Source organism: Clinocottus analis, unplaced genomic scaffold (genome assembly GCF_023055335.1).
Source record: "Clinocottus analis isolate CAN_PGR_092001 unplaced genomic scaffold, fCliAna1.0.p SCAF_14, whole genome shotgun sequence".
Taxonomy (NCBI): Eukaryota; Metazoa; Chordata; class Actinopteri; order Perciformes; family Cottidae; genus Clinocottus; species Clinocottus analis.
Genome location: NW_027175865.1, coordinates 10,823,084 through 10,850,823, shown reverse-complemented (window position 1 = coordinate 10,850,823; position 27,740 = coordinate 10,823,084). Strand labels below are relative to the sequence as shown.

General features: G+C 42.7%; 2 protein-coding genes across 6 annotated transcripts in view; one reads left to right on the top strand and one right to left on the bottom strand.

Moving 5' to 3' along the window:
- Positions 1 to 18,298, bottom strand: part of ppp1r9a (protein phosphatase 1, regulatory subunit 9A) — a 49,820-nt gene extending 31,522 nt beyond the window's left edge. Inside the window, exons 1-3 of one of the 2 annotated variants that reach the window (XM_068575974.1) lie at positions 18,265 to 18,298; positions 15,225 to 15,538; positions 12,354 to 13,883 (exon numbers count right to left, since the gene is read on the bottom strand). In XM_068575974.1, coding sequence (XP_068432075.1) covers positions 12,354 to 13,742 — 1,389 coding nt within the window. In that variant the 5' untranslated portion in view covers positions 13,743 to 13,883; positions 15,225 to 15,538; positions 18,265 to 18,298. Of the gene's footprint in view, positions 1 to 12,353; positions 13,884 to 15,224; positions 15,639 to 18,264 lie in introns of those variants that run through there. The other variant, XM_068575975.1, reaches the window with a different exon arrangement.
- On the top strand, positions 17,821 to 27,594 carry sgce (sarcoglycan, epsilon). 4 transcript variants are annotated; one of them, XM_068575979.1, is made up of 13 exons: positions 17,821 to 18,020; positions 19,280 to 19,387; positions 22,232 to 22,354; positions 22,634 to 22,791; positions 23,236 to 23,308; positions 23,489 to 23,687; positions 24,220 to 24,382; positions 24,552 to 24,766; positions 25,238 to 25,264; positions 25,762 to 25,950; positions 26,335 to 26,378; positions 26,869 to 26,906; positions 27,084 to 27,594. In XM_068575979.1, exons 1-13 carry the CDS (start codon positions 17,972 to 17,974, stop codon positions 27,132 to 27,134), a joined length of 1,437 nt encoding a protein of 478 aa, XP_068432080.1. In that variant the 5' UTR covers positions 17,821 to 17,971; the 3' UTR covers positions 27,135 to 27,594. The 4 variants fall into 4 exon arrangements, with proteins under 4 accessions (XP_068432080.1, XP_068432084.1, XP_068432082.1 ...); XM_068575983.1 differs by lacking the exon at positions 19,280 to 19,387 and having other exon boundaries at positions 17,825 to 18,020; positions 27,084 to 27,592; XM_068575981.1 differs by lacking the exon at positions 26,869 to 26,906 and having other exon boundaries at positions 17,825 to 18,020; positions 27,084 to 27,592.
- Positions 27,595 to 27,740: the final 146 nt, after the last annotated feature.

Genomic DNA, 27,740 nt, shown 5'->3' with positions numbered 1-27,740 from the left:
GTTAAAGAACATGGACACGCAATACCAAATGCAAATTTCCCTGCTGTGAGACTGAGAACGGATAATCTTATTTTATCAAATACAGCAGTTGGGTTACATTATAGAGATAGAGTTCCACCACCTCAGCAGCAAGATCCTGTGTGTTTAATCAAGTTTTATGAAGGAAATATTGTACCTACAAATAAAACAGAACCATTCTACTATTTGGTGATAAAAGAGGTTAACACTCCTTACTTAACACGTTTATGAATGGATGTAAGTGAATTCATGCTTTTGTATTCACAAACATTGCATTATCTACACAACAAAGCTGACAAACATGTGGTAAATAAAGGCGCTTATAATAAAGCCTCAGCTACAACCACAGAATCAGCACATTGACCATCAGATAACTGTAGCGTAGAGAAACAGAGACAGGGAGGCCTTTCTCCTCCTCTAAGCAGTGTGGTCGTTGCGGGAGCCTCTCCGCACAGCAAGAGTCTGCCGTCACTTCACATCTCGTCCTGGCTAAGCGCTCCCGCTGCTCTCAGCAACAAAGAGGAGGGGCGAGAGTGCACGCTGTCTGTAGTGCGGCGTTCTGCAGAATGCTGGCGGCTGGTGCCAAATAAAGGGGTGCAAGGGTATGCATAGTATCTTCGCAGCTATGTGCACAGGCAAGCTAGTCTGTTTCTGACTCAGACACACACTCACACACACCCACACTGATTGTGGCCGCTAATATAAAAATCTGAGAAACTAAAGCCACATGGTGCTGTGTCCTACAAGTAAGGATTTGGGGATGAAGATATCACACATTTAGCTTGATGATGTCAACCCATCAAGTTATTCACGATGCCGTATGACCACAGAGCTTTACCACAGCCAGCCGGATGCACTGCCACTGATCAAGTCAGCCGCTGCCTGTTTCAGTGCTCTGACCTCTTTCAATTGGGGGAAAGAGGAATATCTCAAGAGAGATCAATAAGGCGTTATGTCACATCACATCTATGGTCAATACGCAACGCTAGCTTCTGTCATCAACATTTTAGTAATATTGGAACCGTGAAAGTTATCAATAATGAGGGCAACAAGTTTAAAACATGCATGAATATCATCAGTAAAGGTATTTATGATTTTAGTCTCACATTCTTCATGCTGGAGGGGATGTGGCATGTGTTTGACTAATATTCATCACATGATGAAGACACACCAAACTACAGGGAATAAATAAATGGCACTCTGTTCAAGAGACACTGTGCTGGTTGTGTGCACAGCTTGCACATTGATGTAGCGGGATGCTGCCAAGGTTGATTTTTATTCTTTCCCGTGAGCATGCAAGAGCTCAAGTCATCATCCTGTCATCAATCATTCAGTGTGATCAACAACCCTGCATTAGACACACACACACACACACACACACACACACACACACACACACACGCACGCACGCATGCATACTGTCTCTCTCTCTTAATAAATGCCACTGCACAAACACACTGCTGACGAATGCTAACACCATCACTGCCCAGGACGTCCTGTATGCGATGCTACCAGTACACTCTCTAATGGCCTCTCTCAGTCACTGTGTGCTCTCTACAAACACATTAGCATGTGGCCAGTCACTTGAGAGAGACACAGAGCGAGAGAGAGGTCACGGGGAGTGAAGCCAGATGATGGTCGAGCCATGAGAGAAGGCAAGCAAAGAAGAGACAGAGCAGTGATGGAGATTGATAAGAAAAAGGCAGGAGAGGGAATCCAAAAAACCTGAGTCAGATGAACAGAGAAGACAAAGAATGGAAAAGAGAGCATTGGAAATTGAGAGAGAGAGAGAGAGAGAGAGAGAGAGAGAGAGAGAGAGAGAGAGAGAGAGAGAGAGAGAGAGAGAAGATAAATAAAAGAGTATGCACAGGGGAAATAAGAATAGGTAGACAGATAGAGAGTGAAAGAGAAACAAAGAGACAGACTGCATTTAGTACATATTGAGGCATCCAAAAGAAGAAGAAAACACACACACACACACACACACACACACATATATATATATATATATATATATATATATATATATATATATATATATATTTATATATATATATATATATATATATATATATATATATATATATATATAAGAAATCCTGGTTTAAAAGAGGATAAAAAGAGGTAGGACAGCATGTTAAAACGTGGAGGTCAACCAGATTAGACCGATTATGAGTCAAGCTAAATTTCTCCTCTTTGATAGGACGAATACTCTTCATGTTCTATGAAAGGAAATGGATTTTGTTCAGCTAAATCAAATCACCTTTTGGCCTGAAGTAACAGAGAAAAGATAAAGAAAAGACAGAAAGAGAATAAGTGAGATGGTACGGTAATGTGTGCGACTGCGTTTGACCTTGGCAGTGTGGCAGGATACTGCTGCCTGCTGCATGTTTTACTATAGGGAGGGGGAAAAAATGTCCAGAGTACAGAACCAGGCCTCCACCTGGAAACCACTCGTCTGACAGCTGTAGAACATACAGTTAGGACTGCAGCTAACCACACACATAAATTGACATTTAAATTGACACTAAATGCTATGTATATGTGTCTGCCGGCTGCATGGCTGTAGGCATGACACACTGACCAAATACATGTAAGACTACTAACATCCCCATCAGCCGTAACTCCGTTGTTTCGTGTCATTGTCAACATGCTAATATGAACACTCAAAGCCACTCAAAGCATCTTGGAGAGATGGTAGCGTTGGTAACTCGTCCCTTTTGCTTTGATAAGGTTATTATCGGCCATGACAGGAATTACTATTTGAGGCCGACAGAACCCAGCACTGCCTGTACGTAGAGACAGACTCAAGAGACAAAATGAATCTTGACAGCCACACCAAACTTAATATGACGCATATCAATGCGTTGACTCACATAATCCAATAAACAGATCCATGGGAACAGCAATGTCAGAGCATTTCACCGTTATCTACATTAATGTGTGAAATCCATATCGTCACGACAAACGCCAACAAATTTAAAGTACAGTTGGTGTGTCCTGACGCAGGTCTATTGAAGAGGCAGTGCGCAAGAACAACCACTGAATAGTGAAGTATAATGGGCCATCTCACCATGTGGTGCCTCCCTGCAATAGGAATATTTTTTTGAAGAATTAAACACAACACAACCATTTACATGTAAATATATTCCTCTACTGGCTGCATTTTCTTTTGAATAAACCAGTTTGGATGAAGAAAGCTTATGTCAACAAAAAGTCAAGTTTTTTTAATTCACTTCTTTGAAACAGCTGGCCATTTATATTTAAAATCCTGTGAGAGGGTTGTAACTAGTTGGCTGAACTTTGCGGTAATAGTGCTCGCTGAATGCATCATGCTGTCTAATCCTTCTGTTCGTAACATCAGCAAGTACATCTTACAGTGTAATATCACCTCTCATCCACCCACAAACAGTATAAATGCAAGCACACCTCTTTCTCTGAGACCTAACAGACACACAGTGTAGGCTGGTATTGACTACCACTCCTGTCTCGCTGTTTGTCAATCCTTACAATTTAAACCAGTATCTCTTCTCTTCTTCATCTTAACCTCGTCTCTAATCCATACAACACACTGACTAATGCCGCTAACACCAAACACACGTACATTTTGCGTTTTGTCAGTATGTACCGGTACTTAAGTGCAAACATCAGTTCTGCTCGGGTATTCACAGATTGGCAGTGTTGTTATCTGATTTCAAGGCCTCGCAGCAGGATGGAGGGAGTTTAGTTTGATTCTTCTGAAATGCAGTTTACTGTCATTTATGGATGCTGCTGCAGCTGCTGTGACTCTGCAAATGCCTGCAGACGACCTTAGCCACCAACTTCAATAAAGCGGAGCCCTTTCACTCGGCCTCTTACTCTCCTTGTATTTGTGCTCGGGTGTGCATGCTAAAAATGCAAATCCAGCATTTGAGTGATAACAGTAGAAGTGTGCACGAAGGCTTGAGTGTTTCATCGCAGATACATGTCTAAATAAGCATGCACGCATGTACATGCAAAGCTGCTGTCCTGATTCAAGATTCATCTCAGGATGTAATGTCAGCAAAGGAATGTCTGCCAGTCAGTCTGAATAGCTGTTGGGTTGGCATCAGGGAAAGAGGAGTGAGGATTAACCAAGGGCTCACTAATCCACAGGAGGGGAGAGAGGAAGCAACAGAACATGGGGGTAAGTTTGGATGAAAAAAAAGGTTAAAAAAAAGAAAGAAAGGGGTAACACTTGAATGGAGAGGAAAATGAGAGATGGAGACGGTGCACTATGACAAAAATAGGAGGACAAATGAGGGGACACAAGAAGAGATGCAGGAAGCTTTAAAATGATGACAAATTGGATGAGTAGTAAATGAACAGGAAGAATCGAGTTTACAGAGAATAGGACGCAAATCAACAGAGAGAAACTGAGTGAATCTTATGATTCACGGGTTAGAGCAGCAGCAGGCAGTCAGGCTATTGAAGAGTGATACAGCCAATAAGAAATAAAGAAAAGAAAATGTGAAAAATAGAAAAGCAGAGGAACGAGTGGGGCTTGAGGTAATTTCCTCCAGGGTTGTTTGAGCCCCTGCCTAAGATGTCCCAGCTTGGTGCCAATGCCCAGCCAACCGCCTCTGATGGTATTAAACCGGGCCGTTGGTGTGTCGGTGCCAGTGCCGTCGCCTGCCCCTGTGCCTTCCAGACAGTGGACGCTGCCCAGGGCAATAAGAGGCTAGAAGGCCCAGGAGAAATGGTCCTACTGCTGTGGCACGAGCCCAGCAAACCCTGCAGTGGATTAACTACGGCCTGGCACACTCGCACACACACATGAACACACACAGTCTGCTCTGCAGCGACAGCTCAGCACATTTGCATTCCATTACTTCTACCTGTGGCCACTCACCCACACACACACACACACACACTCTCACACACACACACACACACACACACACACACACACACACACACACACACACACAATACCGTGCCAGAGAGCTGACAGGTGCTGAAGAAAGTGTCTGCATGCTGAAGGACGAGACAGTTGCTGATGATGGAAATTAATTCAAGTCTTGAGAGAGTAGACCGAGAGAGACTGACAGATAAAAAGGTGGTGCAGATGGGAAGAAGTGAGAGAGAGAAAAGAGAGAGACAAACAAAAACATTCAGTAACTCTTTCTGGATAAAGATAAATAAGAGCGTAGAGACTTTACAGTCAATTGAAGGTCAACCTTTCTGCCATCTTGACACATCAGCCCTCATCTGAGGAAGTGACACTGACTTTTGACAAGTTGGGGAACGCCAAAATCTTTGTCAGCATTTCTTTTTTTAACTGGAGTACCTTCTGCATACAGAGCAGACACACATACTACTCACGCAAGTGGAGATCTTTGAGAGAAATACACTGCTGATATGTACTATTTTTCAAAATGTAATGAAGATTTAATTTCCGGGTAGCTTTAGAGTTTTTTCAGTTCCTGTTTCTGTAGCTGGCTTGGTTTTGCCCCCCTCAACAATACACTTTAGTCCGCTGTTTATGGAACAATACCACTGGGTGCCATGACTCCCACCAACAAACCAAGTCACTGGCTAACTACAGGATGGGAGCCACACAGAGTGAGGGAGAGAGCGAGGGGCCAGCTTTAAACAGGGGCAGCGCATAGTAAACAACTGTGAATGGCTGCAGAGTAGACAATGTCCTGCTTTATTTCATGTCTTGGTCATATACAGTGAGTGGGAGGATCAGAGAAAACACAACAACAACATGTTGCTTGTTACAGTATGGCTGGTCTACTGCCTACTATCTACGCTATGCACTTCATTATGCTGCAACAGTGACTTGGCAGAGTTTGGGACCACCCAGCATAACAACCACTCTATGCAGAATAATTCTGCTGGTGGCACAGATCTCAGGCTAGAAAGCAGTCGAAAGAGTTCATTTTTCATCATTTGAATGAGTTTTAAACCAGACAGTACACCTTAATCGTGTTCCTGACTCACTATGAACAAGGGCATGGCGACAGTGCAGCAGTCTGAACCGTCCTCAGCACCAGCTTAGCAAACACTGAGAACATTGTGTCACTGAGACACTCTGTTCTGTGCCGTTCTTTACTGCAATAAAAAAAAAACTGGCAGCACACTGATGATATCATTAGCAGGGGACCAGATTGAATTGGGTTGGATGGCGGACCATGACACAGTCCACTGTATGGCAACAAACTAGCCTCAAAAACCACAAGGCACGTCTCACCTTTCCTGGATCGTTAAAAATGCATCCCGACGAGAGGATTGGGTTGCACCGTAAAAGCAAACAAAAAAAACACAACATTAATAATGGAGTGAATAAGTTACATGCACGCACACATACGCACATACACAACACCTGGTTTAGAGTTGTTGTACCTGTCAGAGATGAGAAAGGAAGGAAAAATCCTCCCAGTCCTGATGATAGGCTTTTCCACATAAAGCTGGACTACAATGCAACATTTTCATCTTTGATACCTACGAATAGGTCACCACACAAGTTGTTCCTATTCTCCACTACTGTGTGCTCTATAAATACAATTATTACTATTATTTTATATTATTATTATTATTATTATTATTATTATTTTGTCAAGATTTTCAATTTAGCTTCAATTAAAGAAGCCTAATCAAAATATCTGACTGAGCTCAGCTGCTGTTTTTGCTGGTCTAACCAACATGTCAGCTGTTATGTCGCTGCTGTACCAGTGTTGGAACTCTCTCCCAACAAAACCCTGCTTTCTCCCATTATACCCCGCCACAGATTGCATAATCAGGTTGACAGCCAGCTTCACTCATCCCGCAGAGGGAAAACACCAGAATCCAGGGCAGAAGGGAGAGGATGCTAAATAATGTAGCAAATATCATGTGATAAAATAATATATCAATATCATTTAGGTGCAGTCAATCAGCATAACGAGTTGTTTTTTTATTGTGAATCGGTCTGAAATGGCTACATAATGGATTTTTAGCTGGAAAGGCATCCACTGCAACACTCGACTATATTAAGGTGGCTGAGCTGTAGCAATGCTGCTGCAGGCCTTAAATACTATTTACAAATGACATTGCCAACATCCATGTCAATGCTGTTTCACATAAACAGTCATCCAGAAAGACAGACTGCCCTTAAGTAGAGTAATCTTTCCATCAAAAACACGGTCAGAATGTCCCTGGCTGAAAGCCATCTCATTTGAGCTTGTGAAGCATAAGACCAGTTGAAGCTCCAGATCAGGATGATCACATATGTTTTTGGTTGATGCACGTACGTTGGATTTAAACAGTCATGTACAATAGGGAGGCTCTGTCATGTACTGTATTAAGGGCAGGCAAATGAGCTCCTAAATGTCCAAAACCGTCTGGCAAGGTGGGTGCAAGTTGGCATTTTCTCTGTTTTTGAGAATCAGCGACTTTGTCTTCATGTCCTTTCATGCTCCAGCACAAGTACAAGATGAGTCTCTGAATTGCTTCGATGTATTGTTGCCTGAGTTGCAAACCTGCGTTCAGCAAACTGCCTCATCTGAGGCAGTAGCATGTTTAGAAGGTTTAGCCAAACTAAGGACATATATTCAGGACAATAATTCACTGTTGTTTATTAATTTTATTATTAATAGTTACATTGCTTATTCAGTATAAAATTAACAACTTCATTTATTCTAATATTAAAATACGATAAATAAATAGCTGTTACTCCGAATAGCCTATAGCTATGGAGAGATTTTGAGACAGTAGGTTCGTGGACACAAACATATAAAATGTCCCCCAATCCATCTTTATAGGATGAAGACACCCAGACTGACAGACTTTGTGGTAATGTTTCATCTCTTTGTAGTTTTTATTTGTCTCTTTGTGGTCATTTGATTGACTCTCCAGCAATAAATGTTAATCACTTCATACAAAGGCTCCGGTCCCGTATCCAGTAGACTTGTACTGTAAGATATCTATGATACAAACAAGCAAACAACCTATCAATGTCTGCCCCTTGAAGGGGCGGCCACCCAGACTCAAAGTGGGGGGCCTGTGACACTGCTCTGGTTCCTGCCCATGGTTTGAGGCGAATGAGTCATTGAAGTGACCACATTTTCCCCTGTGTTGACCTCACATCCCTTTAAATATACAAACTAAATCTCCAACAACAGCAGTATTTACAAGACATAGATGTGTATTCATCATAAAAAGAGATACAAGCATCCCTGTTACAGAACAACACAACAGTCATAACATCTATTAAAGACATGATGACTTGCGGCTCAAAAAAACACTGCCACCGAGAAGAGGAACAACACAGCTCTATCATATTGATTATGGCCCTGAGCTCAGATTCATGCTACTCAGCGTTCCACAACTGACAGCAGAATCTTATAAACAAAACGCAAGTCTCGTCGATACAGCTTGAAAAGTGATGGGGTTGATTACGGTGACCTGTAAACTTGTGCTCCGCTCATCACATCTGATTAATTTCATAAAGAAATCACGGTGTCTCGAGTGATGAAAATGCAGCTGCTCTACTGGCACAGAAGACATTATTAAACAGACGATCTGAATGTCGTTCACGTAGAAAGGGAGAGAGGAAAACAAGAGGAGACTGACACAGCAGACGGCGTGCAGAGGGAGTAGAGTTCTTCTGCCAAACTCCTGGGGTGCGGTACAACAACGAGGGAAAGACGACACATTGCTTGCAAAGAAATCTGCAACAAGTTGAGGTGGTTAAAAGCTTTTGGGATTTGCTTGCGATCAATTCTGAATTGTTTTAAACCGTGAGAAACGACACAGGGGAAGTGAACACTGGCTGAGATGTGTGCCATACCTTCAGATCAAACAATGTATGCTCCATGTCATATCAGCTGCACAGAACATACTTTGACAACAGGAAGAAAAGGTGCCTTAGAAGACTGAATCTACTTCAAAACATGAAACTCAGACTGAACAACCAAACGAGAGGTTCTAATGTCAATGATAAGACCGGTTGCTTGAATGAACATGAGAACTGATTCTCCTCTGTAGGTCAGTGCCTTCGGGAGAGCCGGCTCTGTTTGCCTCGGGCGACAGTCACTTCCCACTGGGTCAGTCAGGATGTTACAGCTGAGTGAAAGGATGTGGAAGTAATTATTAGTTTAAAAAAACAAACTTGTATGAACAAGAGTTTACAGCCTCTGCGAGGGTGTACAAGTACGATAAGCATAATGATGAGTATGTTCACCATCTTAGTTTAGCGTGTTAGCGTGCTAACACTTGCTACTTAGCGCAAACACAGTACAGCTAACGTTGATGGGAGTGTCATTAGTTTTACAAGTTGTTCGTAAATCAATTTAACTGTTTTTGGCCACTACATTCTAGGTGAATAAGACATTTGTCGGCATACAAAAAGCTACTATTAACTTTCATAAACTGAAAACACACGATTGAAAGGCTTGGTATTCTAAGACAAATACATAGACGAGACCCAGACGAGACAATAATGTGGTACCAATCTGTCCATCATAAGGTAGCCGCATCCTGAAGCATAACCATGCTTTATTGTCTTTTTTACACTAAATAGCACCGTAATTTACTAAAAGCCATCATCATGTTGTATTGAAGAAGACTTGAAACTAGCAATTGATACAATAAACCCAATTTACAACATTTACTGAGGTGATAAATGAGGTGAGAAGTAGGGTCCATTTGTCATAGACTTGTATACAAATATATTTATTATTGCAACTAGAGGAGTCACCCCCTGCTGGATATTAGAAATAATGCATGCTTAAGCACTGGCTTCCACAGTGGCTTATCTTTTCATCAAGTCATTAGGATTAATCATCCGAGAGCCATGAATGTCTGTACAAAATGCCATGCTAATCCATCTTGTAGATTGAGTATGTAGCAATATTTCAGGGTAAGTGAAAACCCTGACCTGGTGGTGGCGCTAGAGGAAAAGTCAGAGGAACCTCTAAGTGATTAAGCTTTATCCCCTGGGCACAATAAATAGTTGTAAATTGGATACCCTACCACTGCAGCTAAAAATGTCACGCCACGGTGGTGTTATATCAAAAGACAGAAGATCACCAGTCAGTAGGATTCATCCTCTGAGGACCACGATTGTACAGACAATCCATCCAGTGGATGTTGAGATATTCTATGCTGGACCAAAGTGGTGGATGGCCATACAAGCCTATCGACAAAACTAAGCTGCTAACATGGCTAACAAAAATAGATTCATAAACTCAACATTAGTGTCAACACAATAACAGGCTTATTTGAGCATCTGGATGTGTGGATCGTGTTCTCAAACAGAAGCCAGTGAGCATGTGAACAAATGCACGCCAAAGCTGTAAGTCATCCTCTCCCTGTGCCTGTCGTGATGATTTTCTAAAATTAATTAAGCTTTCAAAGCTGGAATGTTGAAATTATTTATCCGCTTTAAGGGACAGGACCAAGAATTATTACATAAAGGGGGAGAAAGTGAAGTATTACATTATAACGCAGAAGGTTTTTTTTTTTTTAAGGTCTTCTGCGCCGTCTCCTCCCACAGGGGTCAAGCTGGACTCGTGCAGGGCCCAAGGCTGAGAAAATAGCTTTGTCTCTTTCACTATATAGACGAACAAAAGACCCTGTTTGTTCCTCATGTGCTGAGAGAAGGGGGCGTGTGATGAAGAAGTGGGAGGGCTGCATGTCTAATTGTGCATGTGCGTAAAGTGGGGGCAGCGCCTCACTTGAATATTCCATATGATGAACGAGCGTCTGTCCTTTTCATTGAAAAGCGAAGCCTTGAAACGACAGACAACAACAGAGAAGCATATTCCCCCGCCTGTTCGACCTAAATGGGACAACATGCTTTGTTGAGCTCACTTTCACTCTATGATGAAAACAACAATTTCTAAATTGATCTCAAGAAAATATACTTTTTAAATGATCAAAAGCAGATTTTGTATTTTGTATTTTTGTTAAATAGATTATAAAGAAAGATGAATTACATCACATATTATGTTATGTTATATAAAGTAAGAACTGCGATTTTGTGTGTTTCATGCATTTGAGTGTTGAGGCTTGAGGAGGAGGGAAAGAGAAAAATGCAAAATGACATATACTGCAGATACAGCGCAGGATAATTAGTGAGCCAACATCACGTTTTCTCCTCAGAAAATAACTGGGCTAATTGTTCTGGTTCGTTACAGCATGTTAATAGGAATGATCCTCAACTTGTGGAACATTTGTGTTCGCGTCAAATCTCTCATACATAAATCTCACACATATTGCTTGTATGTCAAGACCCTGAAAATAGAAAAATGTTCAATAGAGTTGAGTGACAAATTGAAGAAAAGTTTTAGAGTAACCTAAAGCATGTTGTTTAGTACTGCAAATGTTAAGTTTATTGATGTTAATGCTTAAGAATAAGACTGAAAAATATTTCCTATAATCTTCCAAATCCATCTTCTCAATCCCCAAACACTGGCTGCATTGTGTCCAATTCAGCACAGCAAACAGTATAAAAATATTTGTGGCTTTATAAACTTTATTTAAAAAAAACGTTAACAGGGAAATTAATATCTGTGGGAACTGGGCATTATAGATGCATTTTTTACTGGAGAAACAAAGACATGTTGTGTTAGTGAAACCTTATTGTGGTGTAATTACTGTGGGAAGTCTCTGTGGGATGGAAGGTAAAAATACACTTAATCTCTTGCTGTGAATCTGCTGATATCATTAAGCATAACAGACAAAGCAAGGTTGCCTACTCGTAACACACATTTACACTATATTGGCTATATTCTGTATATACAGTATACAGTATTTCACAGATTAAAGTAGACTATGCCGCTGAGCAAAATATATGCACAAATATCCTCATTAAATAGTTTAACGATGGCTCCCTCATTTAAAAGATAGAGATGGGACTGTTTGAGAAAAACAAACACAGCATCATGTGTGAAAACTGCGTGGGTGCAGAACCAGCATGACTAACACATGCACAGATGTTCTGCTCATAAACACGTCAATTTCCCAGAGGGTCGATGCATTGACCCTCACGCTCTGCATCACAAAATAGCTGCAACAATTTGCTCTGTTATCTATCGTATCACAGGCTGTATTATAGAAAGACAATGTGAAATGACGATAAAGGTCTTATGAGGATAAAGATTCCTGATGTCAGATCATTTCATCATGGTCATAGGACTTCATAAAATGTATGTGAAAACAAAAATTCTACCTACAATGAGACAAGCTCATATAAAGTGAGCTCTGAATACAATATTAGCTTTCTGTTGTTTTAACCTACTTTGCATAAGAGCTGCACAAAGCCTTTTATGTTGGATTGTTTACACAATCAAGGCTTCCACAACAGTTTTGTTTAGTAACCAACTTACTGTAATGGAGGCAGTGCTGAAACGAATCTTCCTCATTGGAGGGACGTCCTCTTTGTTTTCGTGTGGCAGACCAGAGATCTCTGTCAGATCAGAGCCCGGATCGTAGACAATATCCTCATCGTCTCCGTAGAGGTCATCCTCAGGATCTGTGCAGCTCTCCCCCCAACCCTGGTAACAGGCGTCTCCGTCTGCGTTAAAAATCACCCGCTCATTCCCAAGGTATTCCTCGTCAGGTTCTTCTGCCTGGTCTTTTGGAGACTCAGAGGACTTGTCTTCTCTTGAACCATCCCCACCCTCCTGGCTTTCTCCAGCTGGTGTAGTTGGGGTCGGCAATGGCTCAGGGGTTGCATCTTCAAAAGCGTTGTCGGTAATCACAGGACCATCTGTAGGTTTTGAAGCTTTGGACAACCCTAGATCCTCAATCTGTTTTCTTGTGTCTAAAGGTTTCTCCTCTTCTTCACATGAACCATTCACCTGGCCTCCGTTGGTGGTGACCCCAGAAAGACGCTGTCTATCTTTGCCTGTGGGCTCACACTTGTCTGCTTTGTCCTTGACCTCTTCCTCTTGGGGTACCGGTTTCACCTCCGTCCCAGTCTGTGTCCCAGGACTGGCGCTCAGAAGGTCCTCAGAAGACGAGGATGTGGGAAACTTTACACCTGTCCTGCTCCCACGAACCGGAGATTGTCTTGAATCATCTTCGCTGACATCACCTCCAAAGCGGTGGCACCCATCGGGTGAGTAGAGGGCCCGGCGGCTGACCCCTTTGAGGTGCGCACCGTGGTTGTGGTGGTCAGCATTTTCAAAAACAGCACTCAGTTGACTAACAGTTGGCGAGGACGCCTCTGTTCTGGAGCAAAGTGAGTCCAAGGAGTCTGTGCTGCCTCGATTAGACCTAGCACCTCGCCAGTCATCCAGATGCTCATGGGAACCTCGTTTATCACGTCCGCATGGAAAGACTGGTGATTGGGACTGGTCACGTGACTGCTGCTCAAACAGCTTCCTGGTTTCAGAGAACTTTGCTCCAGCAGCTCCAACCCTGTCAGCTGATGCAGAATGCTGGAGTTTTATCACTGATCCATCAGCCTTATTGATGAAGTTGGTGGGCTTGACCAGCTTTTGTGGCGAGGTTTCATCACAACTCTTGGCCTTTTCCGGCACACCTTCTGAGCCCATTTGCATGAACATGTCCTTAATGCGACTGACATGGCCGCCATACTGGCGACCCCTCGGCTGTTTTACACGTTCTAGGTCCTTGGGCTTGGAGTCTCTATCTATCCGAGGCTGGTCAAAGGCCTTCTTGAGTGCCTGAAACTCAGCCCGGTAGGCATTACGGTGGGGGGAGGCACTCCGGAGGCTGGTCCTCTCCCCTGAGGCCTCCGTCTTCAGCATGATGATTTCTTAAGATTCAAAGGAGATGTCAGCATCGCCGTGGCCTCATTAGAATGTGGAAGCGAGGAGTCTAGTTTGACCTACCGCAACGCTGCCTTATCAAATCCACCCGTTGTTATAGTTCCTCCGGCCCATTCATACCTTCAGAGAGAAAAAGAGGTGTTATAAAGATAGGAACATTTTGTATGGCACTGCATGATTTGGTGAGTTCAAGAGAGATAACTATTTAAACAGGCACACAATAAGATCACAGATACTGAAAGTGGCTCTTACCAATCTAAATTATTATTATAAAGCTTGAAAAGAGATCATTTCCAGCTTCCATTAATAACCCTATTCAGAAGCATGAGAGCCAATGATGGTGATTTATGATATAAAAGTTCTTAGTACAAGAGGACTAGATATGAGAGCCTATTGGACTCTAAAAGCCCTCTGATTATGTTGTCTTTTCAGCACTGCACTGTTGCACTGCTGCACTGTTTACGTCCTCAAATCAATACTTACAGGTTGGCAGTTGAGCTCTTTATGTTTAAACTGGTACTGCAGGGAATTCTATTTTTTATGTTCTCTTTTTCTCTTTTCTCTCTGCCACCCCCTCTGTTTTCTACAGTAAGCTGTGACCCTTGTACGCTGCCACATCCTGCAGCTCTCTTAACCACCACTGACATTATGCTGGTTCTTACTGCCTGCCCAAAACAAAGCATTGCAAGGTATTTACAACATTTACAGCACAGAGAAACTGCTGTTGAATGCACTAAAAATGTCCTTCAAAAGAGAAAAATACAAAAGATTTTGTGAACTGAAGGACTTGCATTTCCCTCAGCATTTCAATAGCAGTGGGTTAGAGCAGAGGAGCAGGCTAGTACTTAAATATTCTATACCTACAGCTATTAATATTTAATCCTGTTTGGAAATGCATTCCTCAAACAGGAAGATGAAGTATAAAACACACAAAAAAACATTTATTTGGGACAGATAATCCATAAATCTCAATTGTGCTGAATTAGATGCAGCAGCAGCAGCGGTCGAAACCCAAATGCCCTGGTTCAATATTCATTATTCACCATGCTGGACTCTTGCTGGTCCATGACAACACCTTTATGAAATCCTCGAGCAAAGACAACATCGGTTTGAACTTGACTAGCATCCTATGCCGCCAAATGGGTTTCGCAAATAGACAAATAAAGTTAAAGGTTAAAGATGAAAGATGAAATTGAGTCTTTAACATTGTGTCAGTGGGATTAGATAAACAGCCAGAGCCGCACATCAGCCTCACCGCCGCACACAACATGACAGCTCAGGTTTCCCTCTTCTGACACTGTTACACATGTATTTACCTACATGTTTCCCTGCCGTGCAGATGTATGCATGGGCAGGAATATACACGACTGACCTTCCTTTATAAATACCAAAAAGACTAAGTTAACCACAAACCACAGCGACGCTGCTTCAATGTTACAAAAACAAAAGAGTCAGACTTACATTCATGGCTCCTGCTTCGTTTGACGCGCGATATAAATAAACTGAAATCCAGAGGCTTTAACTCGTGAAAAAATATGGACGCTCTTGATGCCAAAATCTTTAGAAAACAAACATGTTCTATCCCACGCTGATAAATAGTCCGGGACGGAATCGCCACTACCGAAACGTTTGGACACACTAGAGCCGCTTCAACGCCATTGCAGGCAGTGGGCGATGCTGCCAGTCGCGCTGTGGGGGTGTCGGTGCGATGTGGAGGCTCATCTCACTGAGAGCTGCACTGTGCCGGCGTCTGCAGGGGCAGGTCCGATACACGTCTGCAGTATAGAAAAGTAAACAGACTAAGCTGTAATGGTGGCCGGTGATTTGCAGATGTAAAGCCTCATGTGACAGGTGCTAAAACCTGAACTGCGGCAATGGTTTGGTCCGATAATCTGCTGCGCGTAGGGGGTTTGAGCGAGCTGCAGTCTGGCATGAATACCAGCACACAGGGACTGTAACTTCACTCGTTGCTTATTGTTCATCAATGGGGTGTGGGTGGGGATGAGAGAGTCAAGGACCACTCCGGCTATGCCACGGTCGAGGTGTCTCAAAATGTGGTGTGAGGGCCACCAGGGGGCCCACAGGAGCCCATGGGGAGGCAGACACCCCCCCCTGCCCCCACCCCCCACAAAAAAGGTAAAGTTAGATTTTCACTCATTAAAGGTCAGTCTGCTGAGCTAAATGGATAACTACAACTTTAGCTCTTTCCTCTGTTTTATCGATCTGTGCACAGCTGCAACTGGGCATTCGTTTAGTCTCGATGGGGACACATGTTTTAAGGAGAGAAAAACATGTATCAATACATGTGCTACGTGTTTTAGCTACGTGTAATGAAAAGAAAGGCCCTGAATATAAAAGTTGGCCACTGAAGACTTCACACACACTCAACTGTTAAATATGTCTCAAAAATGTTCTGGTTCCTAAAGATTGCACTCGGTTTTCATTAATATTTCAATAGTCATAGAATAAAGAAGATAATGATTCTAGCTGGCTGGGTCACACAGGAGCAAGCAGGCCGAAAGCATGACACTGAATTCATGTGATAAATCACTTGAGAGGAAGCTTTATCAGCGTATGCCTGTATAATAATCTTATCAGATACTTGGCATTGTTGCTTACATACATATTTTGTAAGCACACATTACAATCATTATATTAAAAATTACATTAGAATTTAAGGATAATCAGAATTCATTATAAAGTAATTGAGTAGATTGATCTGCACAAATGCATATTTATGACTTTATGTGTTACTTTCTCAAATCTCATGAAGTAAATCTAATTTATAAGTGTGTGCAGTCATATACTCTGCCAAAATATGTGATTTACTTTATTATGTAACCATTTCATTCCATACTGAACTCCCACACAGCCGGATATTTGTTCTTTTTTATACTGTATACAGTATTGTGACCCTTCACATTTTTAGTACCAGCATCTTGAATTTAGCTAGAATGTTTTTCTCTCTCCCCATTAAGCAATAACTCTCACTTCTGAGGATAGTGGGAAATGTTGCACTTTGCCTCACTGCTTTGACTGATATCAATCCATATCAGGACACATTCATCGCATCAGATTTCAGACACAGCTCGTGCCAAGAGGGAATGCTGTGTTTTCCAAGGCTTCACTATCACGCATCTTAACGCATGCATTGCCATACAGTGATTGTTGTGATACACTCATACGCAGGCCAATCATTGGCTACGTGAAGATGTTGCTAAGCAACCTAAAAATAATCTTAAGGGGATAAAAGGGAGGGTGAGAGAACATAACTGCCTTGCACTGCAGAGCTCAGAGGTTGGATGGCAACGTGTTTATCACCACAGAGTAAGCCATGAATCCAGTTTCAAATACGCCTTTATCAAACAAGAGCCGTATCAGCCCGTCAGACGGAATTATGACTCTTTTCTGCAGGATCAAAGTGCTCTCTTAGCTCTAGCTGACATCAAGGCAGCACGAGGGGTTTAAGGGTCTCACAGCCTTTTAGCATGCCTGCCTTGTGCCAAAGGGCCAAAACATGGCCATCTGTCTGCTAAGACTGTCTCTGCAGGGGGTCTGGACAGATTGGAGTAGACTTCTCAAAACATGTCTCTGTCCTAACAGCTGCAGTGGCTTCAGAGGTCATGCTCTTGTGAGGTTATGGGTTTGTGCATAGGCCACGTGCGTGTGAGAAATATGCTGCATCTGTCTTCACTTTACTCGTGATGCAAATTTTAGAGCCAATATCAACAAATCATCAAGCGGATGTAGACTGAACGGTCTCAAAGAAGCCTCGATAGTAAATGTGTGCATTTAGCCAACGATAGAAACATGCTCTTAGAGAATTACAATGTGACAATGACACGACGTGTTATCCTAGATCAGAAATAACAAAGGCGTCAACAGAAAAGTAGCAGTGACTTGTTGTGTTTGATAATAAAATCACCGTTTAACTCGAGCACCATCCAACAGAAGCACATTATGTAGGCGTATCGCTCCTATTCTGAATCATACCGTGTGTTTGCCCTTTTTTTCTTTTTTTATACGTTTTTATACGAGACGACCATCTTTTTCCATCCAGATGTTCAGCCAATGAGAAGTCGTGCGGTTCCCAGCGAAGGAGGGAGGCGGAGGAAGGAAGGAATTCTGCAGGATGCTTATTATCATCATGGCTGTCAAACCCAGTGGCGATGAGATAAAACATAATTTTTAATGCAAGATTTACGAGGATGAGATGCACCATGTCCGCTGCAGCGGTCGCGCTGCGGCTCGCTACGGGTACGTATCGATTAAAAACGATCCGGGGGAAAGATCCGGGCGTTTGTCTTTTGATGCGTAAAAGCTATGCGTGCTGGTTAGCCTGCTGGTTAGCATGTTGCTGTGGAGCTACTTGGCTCCTTTTTTTCCGAGAAGCTGAGGAGGAGACGCGGAAAACATGGCTAACAGTAATCATCTGCACCGCTACACGAGTGGAGTTCAACGTGAAACGTTGTGTGTTGTGTGCTGTCCGTGAACACAATACCGTCATAGACGTCGTCTTGCTAGCTGTGTTTTCTACATTCATCCAGTTTTTAATTAACGCGACGTTGCCTATGAGAAAACAGCACACGTCCTCTTTTCTGTGTTCACACGTCGCCCAGCAGGTGTGCTATGAATGCCCAATTAAGTAGCTAATGCTAGTTTGTAGCTCAGTTCACCACAGTGGCCATGGTTTGTTTACCTCTCTGGTGACGTGACACACGACGTGTGTGTCTTCAGTTACAGGTACATTAGATGCACGCATAAAAAAATATATGATGCAACAGGATTGCAATATAACTCCTACCTTCATACAGGTTGTCATGTTAGAGTTGTGGTGTAAGTTAGTCATCATTGTAACATCCATTAACAATTAAAGACAATCAGCCTCCTATCACTTTAGAAATACAGCAGGAATTTAAATACTCATGTCTGAGCACGTCCATGCTTTGATGTAGGGGTACAATTAACAATTACTCTAATCACCAGTTATTCTGTTTATTGTTTTCTTGATTATTCCATTATTTGTTTGGTCTATAACATGTCAGAATCTTACATTTTCAATAAATGCCCATTATCTTTTCCCACAGCCCAAGAAAAGATGCCCATGTCCAAAACCAAAAGATATGAAGTTTACGGTCGTCTTAGACAAAGAAAAACATAAATCCTCACATTTAAGAAGCTCTCAGTTTCTATAACATACACTTTAGTTCATTTAGGCTCAACTTAACTTTTCTGTTTGCCACTGCTTTTTCTTAAGTATTAACTCAGAATTCAATGTCTGAGCTTGGATGTACTTAAAAACTATGACAACATGTGTATTACAGCTGATGCATTAGAATACAAATAATGATAATAAATGATGTATATATTACCAGCCAAAGCTGGTATTTTAGCTGTATTATTACCAACTAAAACTAAACTGTATTAGATTTAGCTGGTACCTAATAAACTAGCAACACGTCAAATATATAGCTCAGAACTTGTTCCATTCATTCTTGTATTCATTGATCCAATAGTCTACATTGTGCATGCCTATGATGTCAAACACACCGCGTTTCATGAGAGAAATGCCCATATTGAGCGATCCATGGGCTCGAAGCAGAGAGCAGCCCTAAACAGAGATGGTGAGTGGGTGTGTGCAGTGGTGCACTTCATGTGTTGACCTGCTGTCCCCTCCCCCTCTCATAACACAGTGACCTGCTCAGCTGATTCTGCATTAATACTGGCATTATGGTTTTCACTTGTCTGCTGTCCCACAGACGTGGCCCACTTACATGGTTTACCGGATTTAAACTATGTCTTAACTTTGTCCTAGCTAAAAGTGGAATTTGTCCTAACTCATTATCTGTGAGACCAAGCTCTATATCTTCTATTTAACATGATGCTGGCACTTTCTGGCACTGAGTCAACGCTGTGTCGCAAACAATCGGTTTGGACAAAAGAGTGATTGACTTACCTTTATAGAGAACTAGAACTCTGCTGTCTGTTTCATGTCCACTCGTCCTGAACTACAGCCTTCTGCTTGTTGTGACACCGACTACTTTCACTTCCGGGTCTGCGTATAGAACAACAGGGTCCAGACTCATCCGTGGTGGAATACCAAAGCTGCAGTCCAGACAGTAGCAATCCTTGTTGCCGGTGCTTTCCCCGCTAAACAGCAAAGAAGCGCATGCATCCTCCTGACCCAGACAGCATGCACACACAGAGCTCTAAAGGAGATCCCTCCCTTGCTTCTGCCTCAGCTAGCTCGAGGCTTCTGTTAGCTAGAGCCATTAGAGTGACGAGGGTGGTTTATTATTTTAAGGCATCACTCCTGAGATTTCAGACAGTCGAAGGTCAACCCAGCATAAAATCTGGTTAGGCATTTCCCCCTCCGCCCAAGGCCTGCCAGGGATCTACTGAGCAATCCAAGTGTGTCCGTTTATTTATGACTATGTGTATAGATAATACTTGAATGCTAGTTTGTATGTGAGCCCACTTCTCATGAAAGTGTAGCTTGTCGTGTGTATCCGCATGCACAAGCCTATCTCTACATTTGTTAGTCTTCCATGGAGGGTCTAGTATTAACTTTAATTGGTCACATATTATGTACTGTAGCAGCGTTGCAGTCTATCATCTCGAGAAGGCCTGGCAGAAAGTCAGCCCGCCGCAAATAAGCAGATCTGATGCTATTAGCAGCTTAGTTAGTGATCTTTACCTTCACTGGCTGCTGTCTGAATGGAAGGGACTGCATTTTAAGGTGAGGGGGAGACGGCTAACATAAGGCTGCCAGGAGCGCGTGTTAGGCCTAAACACTTGCTTTCGAATCAAAGCTTTAATGTTGATAGGCCAAAACACATTTTAAATCCCATAGGTCATTTCCTATTCCTCAGACCATTAGCTGAGACCAAGCCATCTGGGTACCATTGTTTGTTTCATCTGTGGACGCTCCACAATTGTTTATACCACAACCAGTTGGTCTCTGAGCGGGACAGAACAATTCAGCGCTTGACCTTGACCAGGAGTGTGGGACTGAGGTCCTTTGTGCGATGAAGAATTGATGAGGCCCAACGTGTCGGGTAATAGAAAACGAGCAAGCGCATTCAGAGTGAGATTTGCAGACCGACTCAAGTCATCACCGAGGGCGCCACTGGTGTGTTGAACCTGCATGAGGTTTCATTCTCAGTGTCTGAAAAACCTAGATCCTCATGTCATGAGTGCAGTTGCAGAGGCTGAGAGAAGCCACGGCATGGATTAGTCATGCTCAGGCGGCTCCCTTAATCTGCTTTTGGAAGCGATGCGGTGGATATAATAACCTCAGGTTTCTATAAGTAACACCACATTCAGTGGCCGCTAAATTCTATTGATTGTATCTAGCTGTGACGGTGCCCTTGGGGATATCTGACATATGGCCAGTTCAGAGTCTCTTTTTGTGGCCACAGATGTAGCTCAGTTTAACATGCACACAGGACCGTTTTATAACACTTCCTTTAGCTCATCAGCTCCCTTAGATTGCAGTTCGTCAATTGAGCCTTGTAGATGTGGACTTCCTTAGTAATCTGCAGCTTACTGTGTCACCTAATCTTCTATAACCCCTTTGTGCACCCTAGTAATAGATAACGCTTAACAACCAAAGATCACATACTCGCTTCCTCTTTAATGGACACGGATTAAAATGAAAATCCTGCTTCATTACTCTGTTCAGCGGAGACTCCCCTTGGAAATCAGCGTCTGTTCAAGGAGCGGGATCACAGTACAGTCAAAGAGAGACGCTGTACGTCATGATACTGAATACATATCAGGTTAAATAGGTTTAATGGATGCTAATCAGAAGAACAAGCAGGAGATAAAAAATGGTGCGACATTTTGCTCGCGGGAAGGCACACACACACAGCTTTCGCATGGCGAATGCTTAATGTGTCTCGAGTTATATGTCTGCAGGCCAGAAGAGTTCACTCCACGTACACGCAGTCTCTCATGGTGATTAAAAACTGAGTGCCCACACACACACACACACACACACACACACACACAGACAGAGACAGAGAGAGAGAGATGCAAATCCAATCCAGTCTTACGTTGTGTAAACTTTTGCAAACGGGCTGCCATTTTGTTAGCGATGACCTTCACATGAAGACTAAATGTTGTGTTTGAAATGGAGTGGTGGTAAACAAAGAGCCTAATAGTGACAGAGTGGGAGGAGGGCATGGAAACAACTCTGTACCGTCTCATTAACACATTTACATTCAAGGGAAAGTGAAAGAAAGAAAGATAGACCAATCTATTATTGTGAGTGGTATTGCTTTGCAAAGCGTGAAGTAGGTTAGCAGGTGCTTGTAACAAATGTTTGCTTTATTAACGCCTTCTCTTCTCTAATAAGTGCTGTTGTCAGATCGTTAATGATACCCAACACACAGGCAAAATTGAAAACGTTGTGCTGATAGGAGCTAATTTTGTTCTTTTTTCCCCCCTAACGATCTGTGTTTCAGTGGTCACAATCTTGTCAAGATCACATGCGGATCGTAACGTCTACCCATCTGCAGGAGTGCTGTTTGTCCATGTTTTGGAGAGAGAGCACTTCAAAGGAGAGTTTCCTCCTTACCCCAAAGCAGGTATAACACCAGCACATGTGAACGTTCTGCACTGATTAAAATTGTTGACATTTCTGATTACCTAAATGACTAACATTCAACAGTAACGATGTTGGCGCGGTCATTGTATAAATGCGGCGCCCATTGTCCATTCATCAAATTTCACTCGCAGAAAAATGCTCAGCTGCTGTTGGCAACACATCCACTATGCAGCTAATGGCTCTAAATGTACATCAGTAAATTGGTTCTGAACCGTAAGAGATCACTGGGCCAACCCTCATTAAACAGCTCCGTCTGCAGGTGATGCCAGCAGTGACCCGATCACTTTCAACACCAACCTGATGGGCTTTCCTGACCGGCCAGGCTGGCTGCGCTACATCCAGCGGACCCAGCACAGCGACGGAGTGCTCTATGGCTCCCCCACCGCAGAGCATGTTGGCAAGCCGGCTGTCATAGAGGTGGGTGGCTGGACCACTTTCAAAGGGAAGAGAAGAAAGATGAAGGCAATGTGTTTAATATAGCAAGGAAAGGCCAAGTGTTGCGCAACATTAAAGCGTTAAAATAAAATAAAATGGAAGACAGCGTTGCATATTTGTAGGCACACATAAAGGTAATGGAGCAGTAACATATAAATTAATTTCACTCAGCACAGCTGATTTGTATGCATTTAGTGGTAGTCTTCACAATTACATTTCATTATGTTTTTATGTTTTCTTTGCCCCCCCCATAAGCTACTGTGGAAATTCCCAGAAGGCTTAGCGTTCGCAGCGACGCACCCTCTTCACGGCGTCTCAGTTGGGCACATAGCCCGCATAGTGTATCTAGCTCAGCCTTGTCCATAGGGCTGCTGCCATATAAGCTGCACTGATCTGAGCTTAAACTTTCACCCCTATGTGTTGCAGATTACTGCCTATAACAGACGCACGTTCGAGACGGCACGGCACAACTTGGTCGTAAACATCATGGGCACAGAAGGTAAGAAGTGCCAGCGTGAGAGCTCAGAGCAAACGTACATCAAACTTCCCTGATTAAATCCCGAGGGCACATTCAGTACTTGAAGGGTGCAAAGGACTTCTTCTTCTTCATTCCTTCATTCATTAATTCATTCATTCCTTCATTCATTTACCTTTTTCTCTTCTTCGTCCCTTGGCACAGAGTACCCTCTGCCCTACCAGGCAGAGTTTTACATCCGAAACATGAACGTGGAAGAGATGCTGGCCAGCGAGGTGCTGGGAGACTTCCTGGGAGCGGTGAAGAACATATGGCAGCCCGAGCGCCTCAACGCCATAAACATCACCTCGGCGCTGGACCGCGGCGGCCGTGTGCCGCTGCCCATCAACAACCTCAAGGAAGGGTGAGGATTTTGACAGTTTGGCTGGACTTGTATTGCAACGGCTGTAAAAACACAACGATGATCCAGTTACAGCTAAATCTGATTTAATTTAATGATTTAGATATAATTCCTCTTAATGACTCATACTCAATAAGCATGGTGTTTACCAGCCTTAAAGGTTCTCTCCACCTCTTCACCTCTCTCTCAATCAAACAAATTGCTTATATTTTCAGCCCACTCACATCATGCTGACATTTTATTTAATTGAGGCCCTGGGGATCCTCAGTTCGCTGTGAATTAGATGAGTTCACTTGGCCGTCAGCACTGACAGATACTGTCAGCCGGACTAGTTCAGAAGGGAATAGCCCACACAAACTGCCATAAGTTGTACACCAGAGATTCATGCTGACGTTCTGGAAGATGAAAGCATGTAGTCAGAGGAGGAGAAAATGATTCGACTATACCAAGCGTCAGTGTAAACATGTGAAAGGAGGCTCGTTCTTCTCTTCTCATCCCTCATGCCTCGCGTTCCACTGCCTCCTCCTCTCCCCAGAGTGTATGTGATGGTTGGTGCCGATGTTCCCTTCTCGTCGTGCCTGCGAGAGGTGGAAAGCCCGCATAACCAGCTGCGCTGCAGCCAGGAAATGGAGCCCTCCATCAGCTGCGACAAGAAGTTCAGAGCTCAGTTTCACATTGATTGGTGCAAGATCTCTCTGGTGAGGGTTGTCTTGTACAAAGTTCACTGAATTTAAATTTGCTTTGATGTTGAACACGTGCACCACTTTTCTTTGTGCTCCACCAGCAAATGTTTTTCACTTTCACGCTGTCAATAAATCAAACATGTTATTTTTAAAATGCTGAATTAACCACAACCTATTTCTTCAGGTTGACATCAACAAAGTGGCCCCGGTGTACATTACCCGTTCCGACCCGGGGAACGGGATCCTGCCTGAATTTGGGGAATACAACCCCCCCTCTGAGACTCTGATGGGCCGGAACTACTTTTCAGATTTCCTGATCACACTCGCTGTTCCCTCTGCCGTGGCACTAGTCCTCTTCTTCATCCTCGGCTACACTATGTGCTGCCGACGGGAAGGGGTGTAAGTGTTTCTTGGTCTTGTATTTTTCTTGCAAATATTACACCAGATGCCCAAACAAACATTTTTGGAAAGTACAGAAACTATAACTTAAGTACTTGAGAACCAAATGGGAGACAGGATGGACAGTGCAGGATATTTAGAGAACAGCAACAATCTGGACTGGAATTGCAGCTTGCCATTACCATCTAGTTGTACGGTCCATTTATATTATGTTCCTCATGAATGCCCGTCACAGCTTTTTGTTAATTCCGCCACGTACATCTTGATGTTTTGAAGCACAGCCACGATAAATCCTTTCATCATTCTCTATCATTTACAGGCTGGGAGAGACGTGCCCCTCTTGTTCGCTCAATGTTCCACTCCCCATCACCATTTCCATTGTCTTTACCCAACAATCCATTCACCTGTGTGTAGATGTCTCTTTAACTATTAATATTAGTATTTAATTCATCCATTTTGTTTTGTTTCTAGGGAAAAAAGAAACATGCAAACACCAGAGTAAGTGTTTTACCTCCTGTGTTTTTACTTTTTTTTCTTTTGGATCTGTTTTGTCCCTTCCCCCCCTCTCTTTGATTTGCAGTTTTCCCATCTATGTTGTCATTGACGGCTTTCTCATAACCATTCATGTGCTCATCTGTGTGTTGACATCCATTCATCCAATGGGCTGCTCAAAAACTCAATGGCCAGATGTATTCAAGTTGTAGCAGTAACACATTGTTTAAAACACATACACATTGAAGACTAAGAACTCACACTTTAAGTCAGACGAGGTTAGGAAGTCAGAGGGATCGGTAAGGAAGTCGGGGAAAGGTAAGGGTGGAGGTTACATTGGTGTTGTGCACGCATGAATTGAGTTCAGAGCTCACCATAGCTGATAAGAGTTGAATTCATATTCAAATATATTAAGTGTGTTTCCGGTCAGACTAAATAACACCACCAACCATGGAAACCCAGGCTGCAACACATGTTGTCTCGACTGCCTCTCCCCTCTGCAGCATCCAGCTGGTTCATCACGGCTCAATCCAGAAGTCCACCAAGGAGCTGCGGAGCATGTCTAAGAACCGGGAGATCTCCTGGCCCCTCTCCACCCTGCCTGTCTTCAACCCAGTCAGCGGCGAGGTGGTGCCACCCATTCACCCAGACAACTACGAGACCACCAGCATGCCCCTCATGCAGACACAGACGTGAGTTCTGAGATTTTGTTATGGTGGCGGGAGGGAACTCCACAGCACGTGAAACAGACATTTGTGTGCACGTGAAATGCACACATGCTCATTAGCCGGCCCGCAGATGTATGGCTTATAGGCGTCAATATATAGGGGAAATATAAGTAAAAACAATGCCATTATTGTTTCCAGTGCTTCTAACAGAACCGTGTTCACAGCTAAAGCTGCATGAAGCCAGCCAGTCTTTTAGAAAAATAAATACGGCGACAGCTTAAGAGGTTCAAGCTGTCCCATGATTTTTCCTAATGGGCTTTAAACTTAGAATTTTTTTCCAATATAAGTACAACACATGATACTAAAGACTCTGTCTGTTTACTATAATATCTTTGCTAATAATTTCAGGAATCTACAAAACCAGATTACGATACCACAGCAACGGCCATCAGGTTAGTGCAACCTTCAACAACTCTATAGTAGTCGAGCTCCCTGAATGTGCATTGTGTGTTTACTGATTAAATATAGAAGCGTGCACAGGCTGCAGTTACAGGAGCAGATGTCAGAACAAGATTTACGCTACGACTAGATATGATGGGAGTGTTCTGACATACTTTCATATTAAATAAGATGACTCTACATAGACAATACTACATTTTGAAGTCATAGTTTTTGTTTATAACCTCCATCTGACCTGACGTACATCTCTGTAAAGAAACAGGCATCCAGACCTTATTCAATTGGACAAAGATTATTGAGAGCCAATCATTTTGGTACGGCTCCACATGAAATCAGGCACAAGAGCATAACTTCTTGTCGAGTGGCGTTTTAGCACCTGCAGCTCCGGTGTTGGTGCGTGATCGCCCTCCTGTGTACATGGTGTTCAGCTGCATGACTGTTCAAGCACTAACCTGCTACTCTCTCTGTTCACTGCTAACAAAGGAGATAGTTATGTCATGTCAACATTTCGAAGGCTGGAGGTAGGTGTTGCAGTCTGTTTTTGAAGTAATGTTGAGATAATTCATGCTGATTCATGTTTTTGTTTTAATTAAGTTATTTCAGCTCATCTCTTCTGCTTAAAAAGGACTGACAGCTTATCAAAACTTCACTGCAAGTACATGTCAATAAGGTTAAATATAATTGTTTTCTTCTTGTAGGTAAATGGTATTCCTGAGGAGAGAAAGGTGGCCGAAGCACTGGATCTGTGACCAGAAACGACGGGTGTTGGCGCTGACTTAAATTTCATATCTATATCTTTGTTTTTTCTAACACTTGTGCCAATCTGCATGCTTCAAATGTGTCTTTACAAAGATGTATCATTCATATGCATTTACACCTTGAAGAGTGTGTGTAAAAGAGATCAAAGGAGCTTAGCTGACTATAAAAACATATTAGAATATTTTGAAATATTTGTAAATGTAAAAACTGTTTGGATTTCTACTTGCTTTGCACAATGGACCTTAGAGGAAAAGGGAGTTTTACATTGAAATATTTTAGTTGTCATGTGTTATTAATCATATGTATTGTCACACGATAACAAATTCTTTCAGAATAAATAATTTTCACTGAGTATCTTTGTCCCAAAAATAATCATGCTTGAATGACATGAAAGGTATATTTGTCCAAAAAAGAAACCCCAAAAGCAAATTTTATGAAGGTATTTATTAACTATGTACAACAGAATAAATGCATTTATAAATAATATGGATACATTTCACATTTTTAAGACATCACAAAAAAATGTACATGTAACATATTTCAATGAGGGTATAAATAGTTGTTGCTCTTATGTGACCAAAAAGATCTATTTAGTC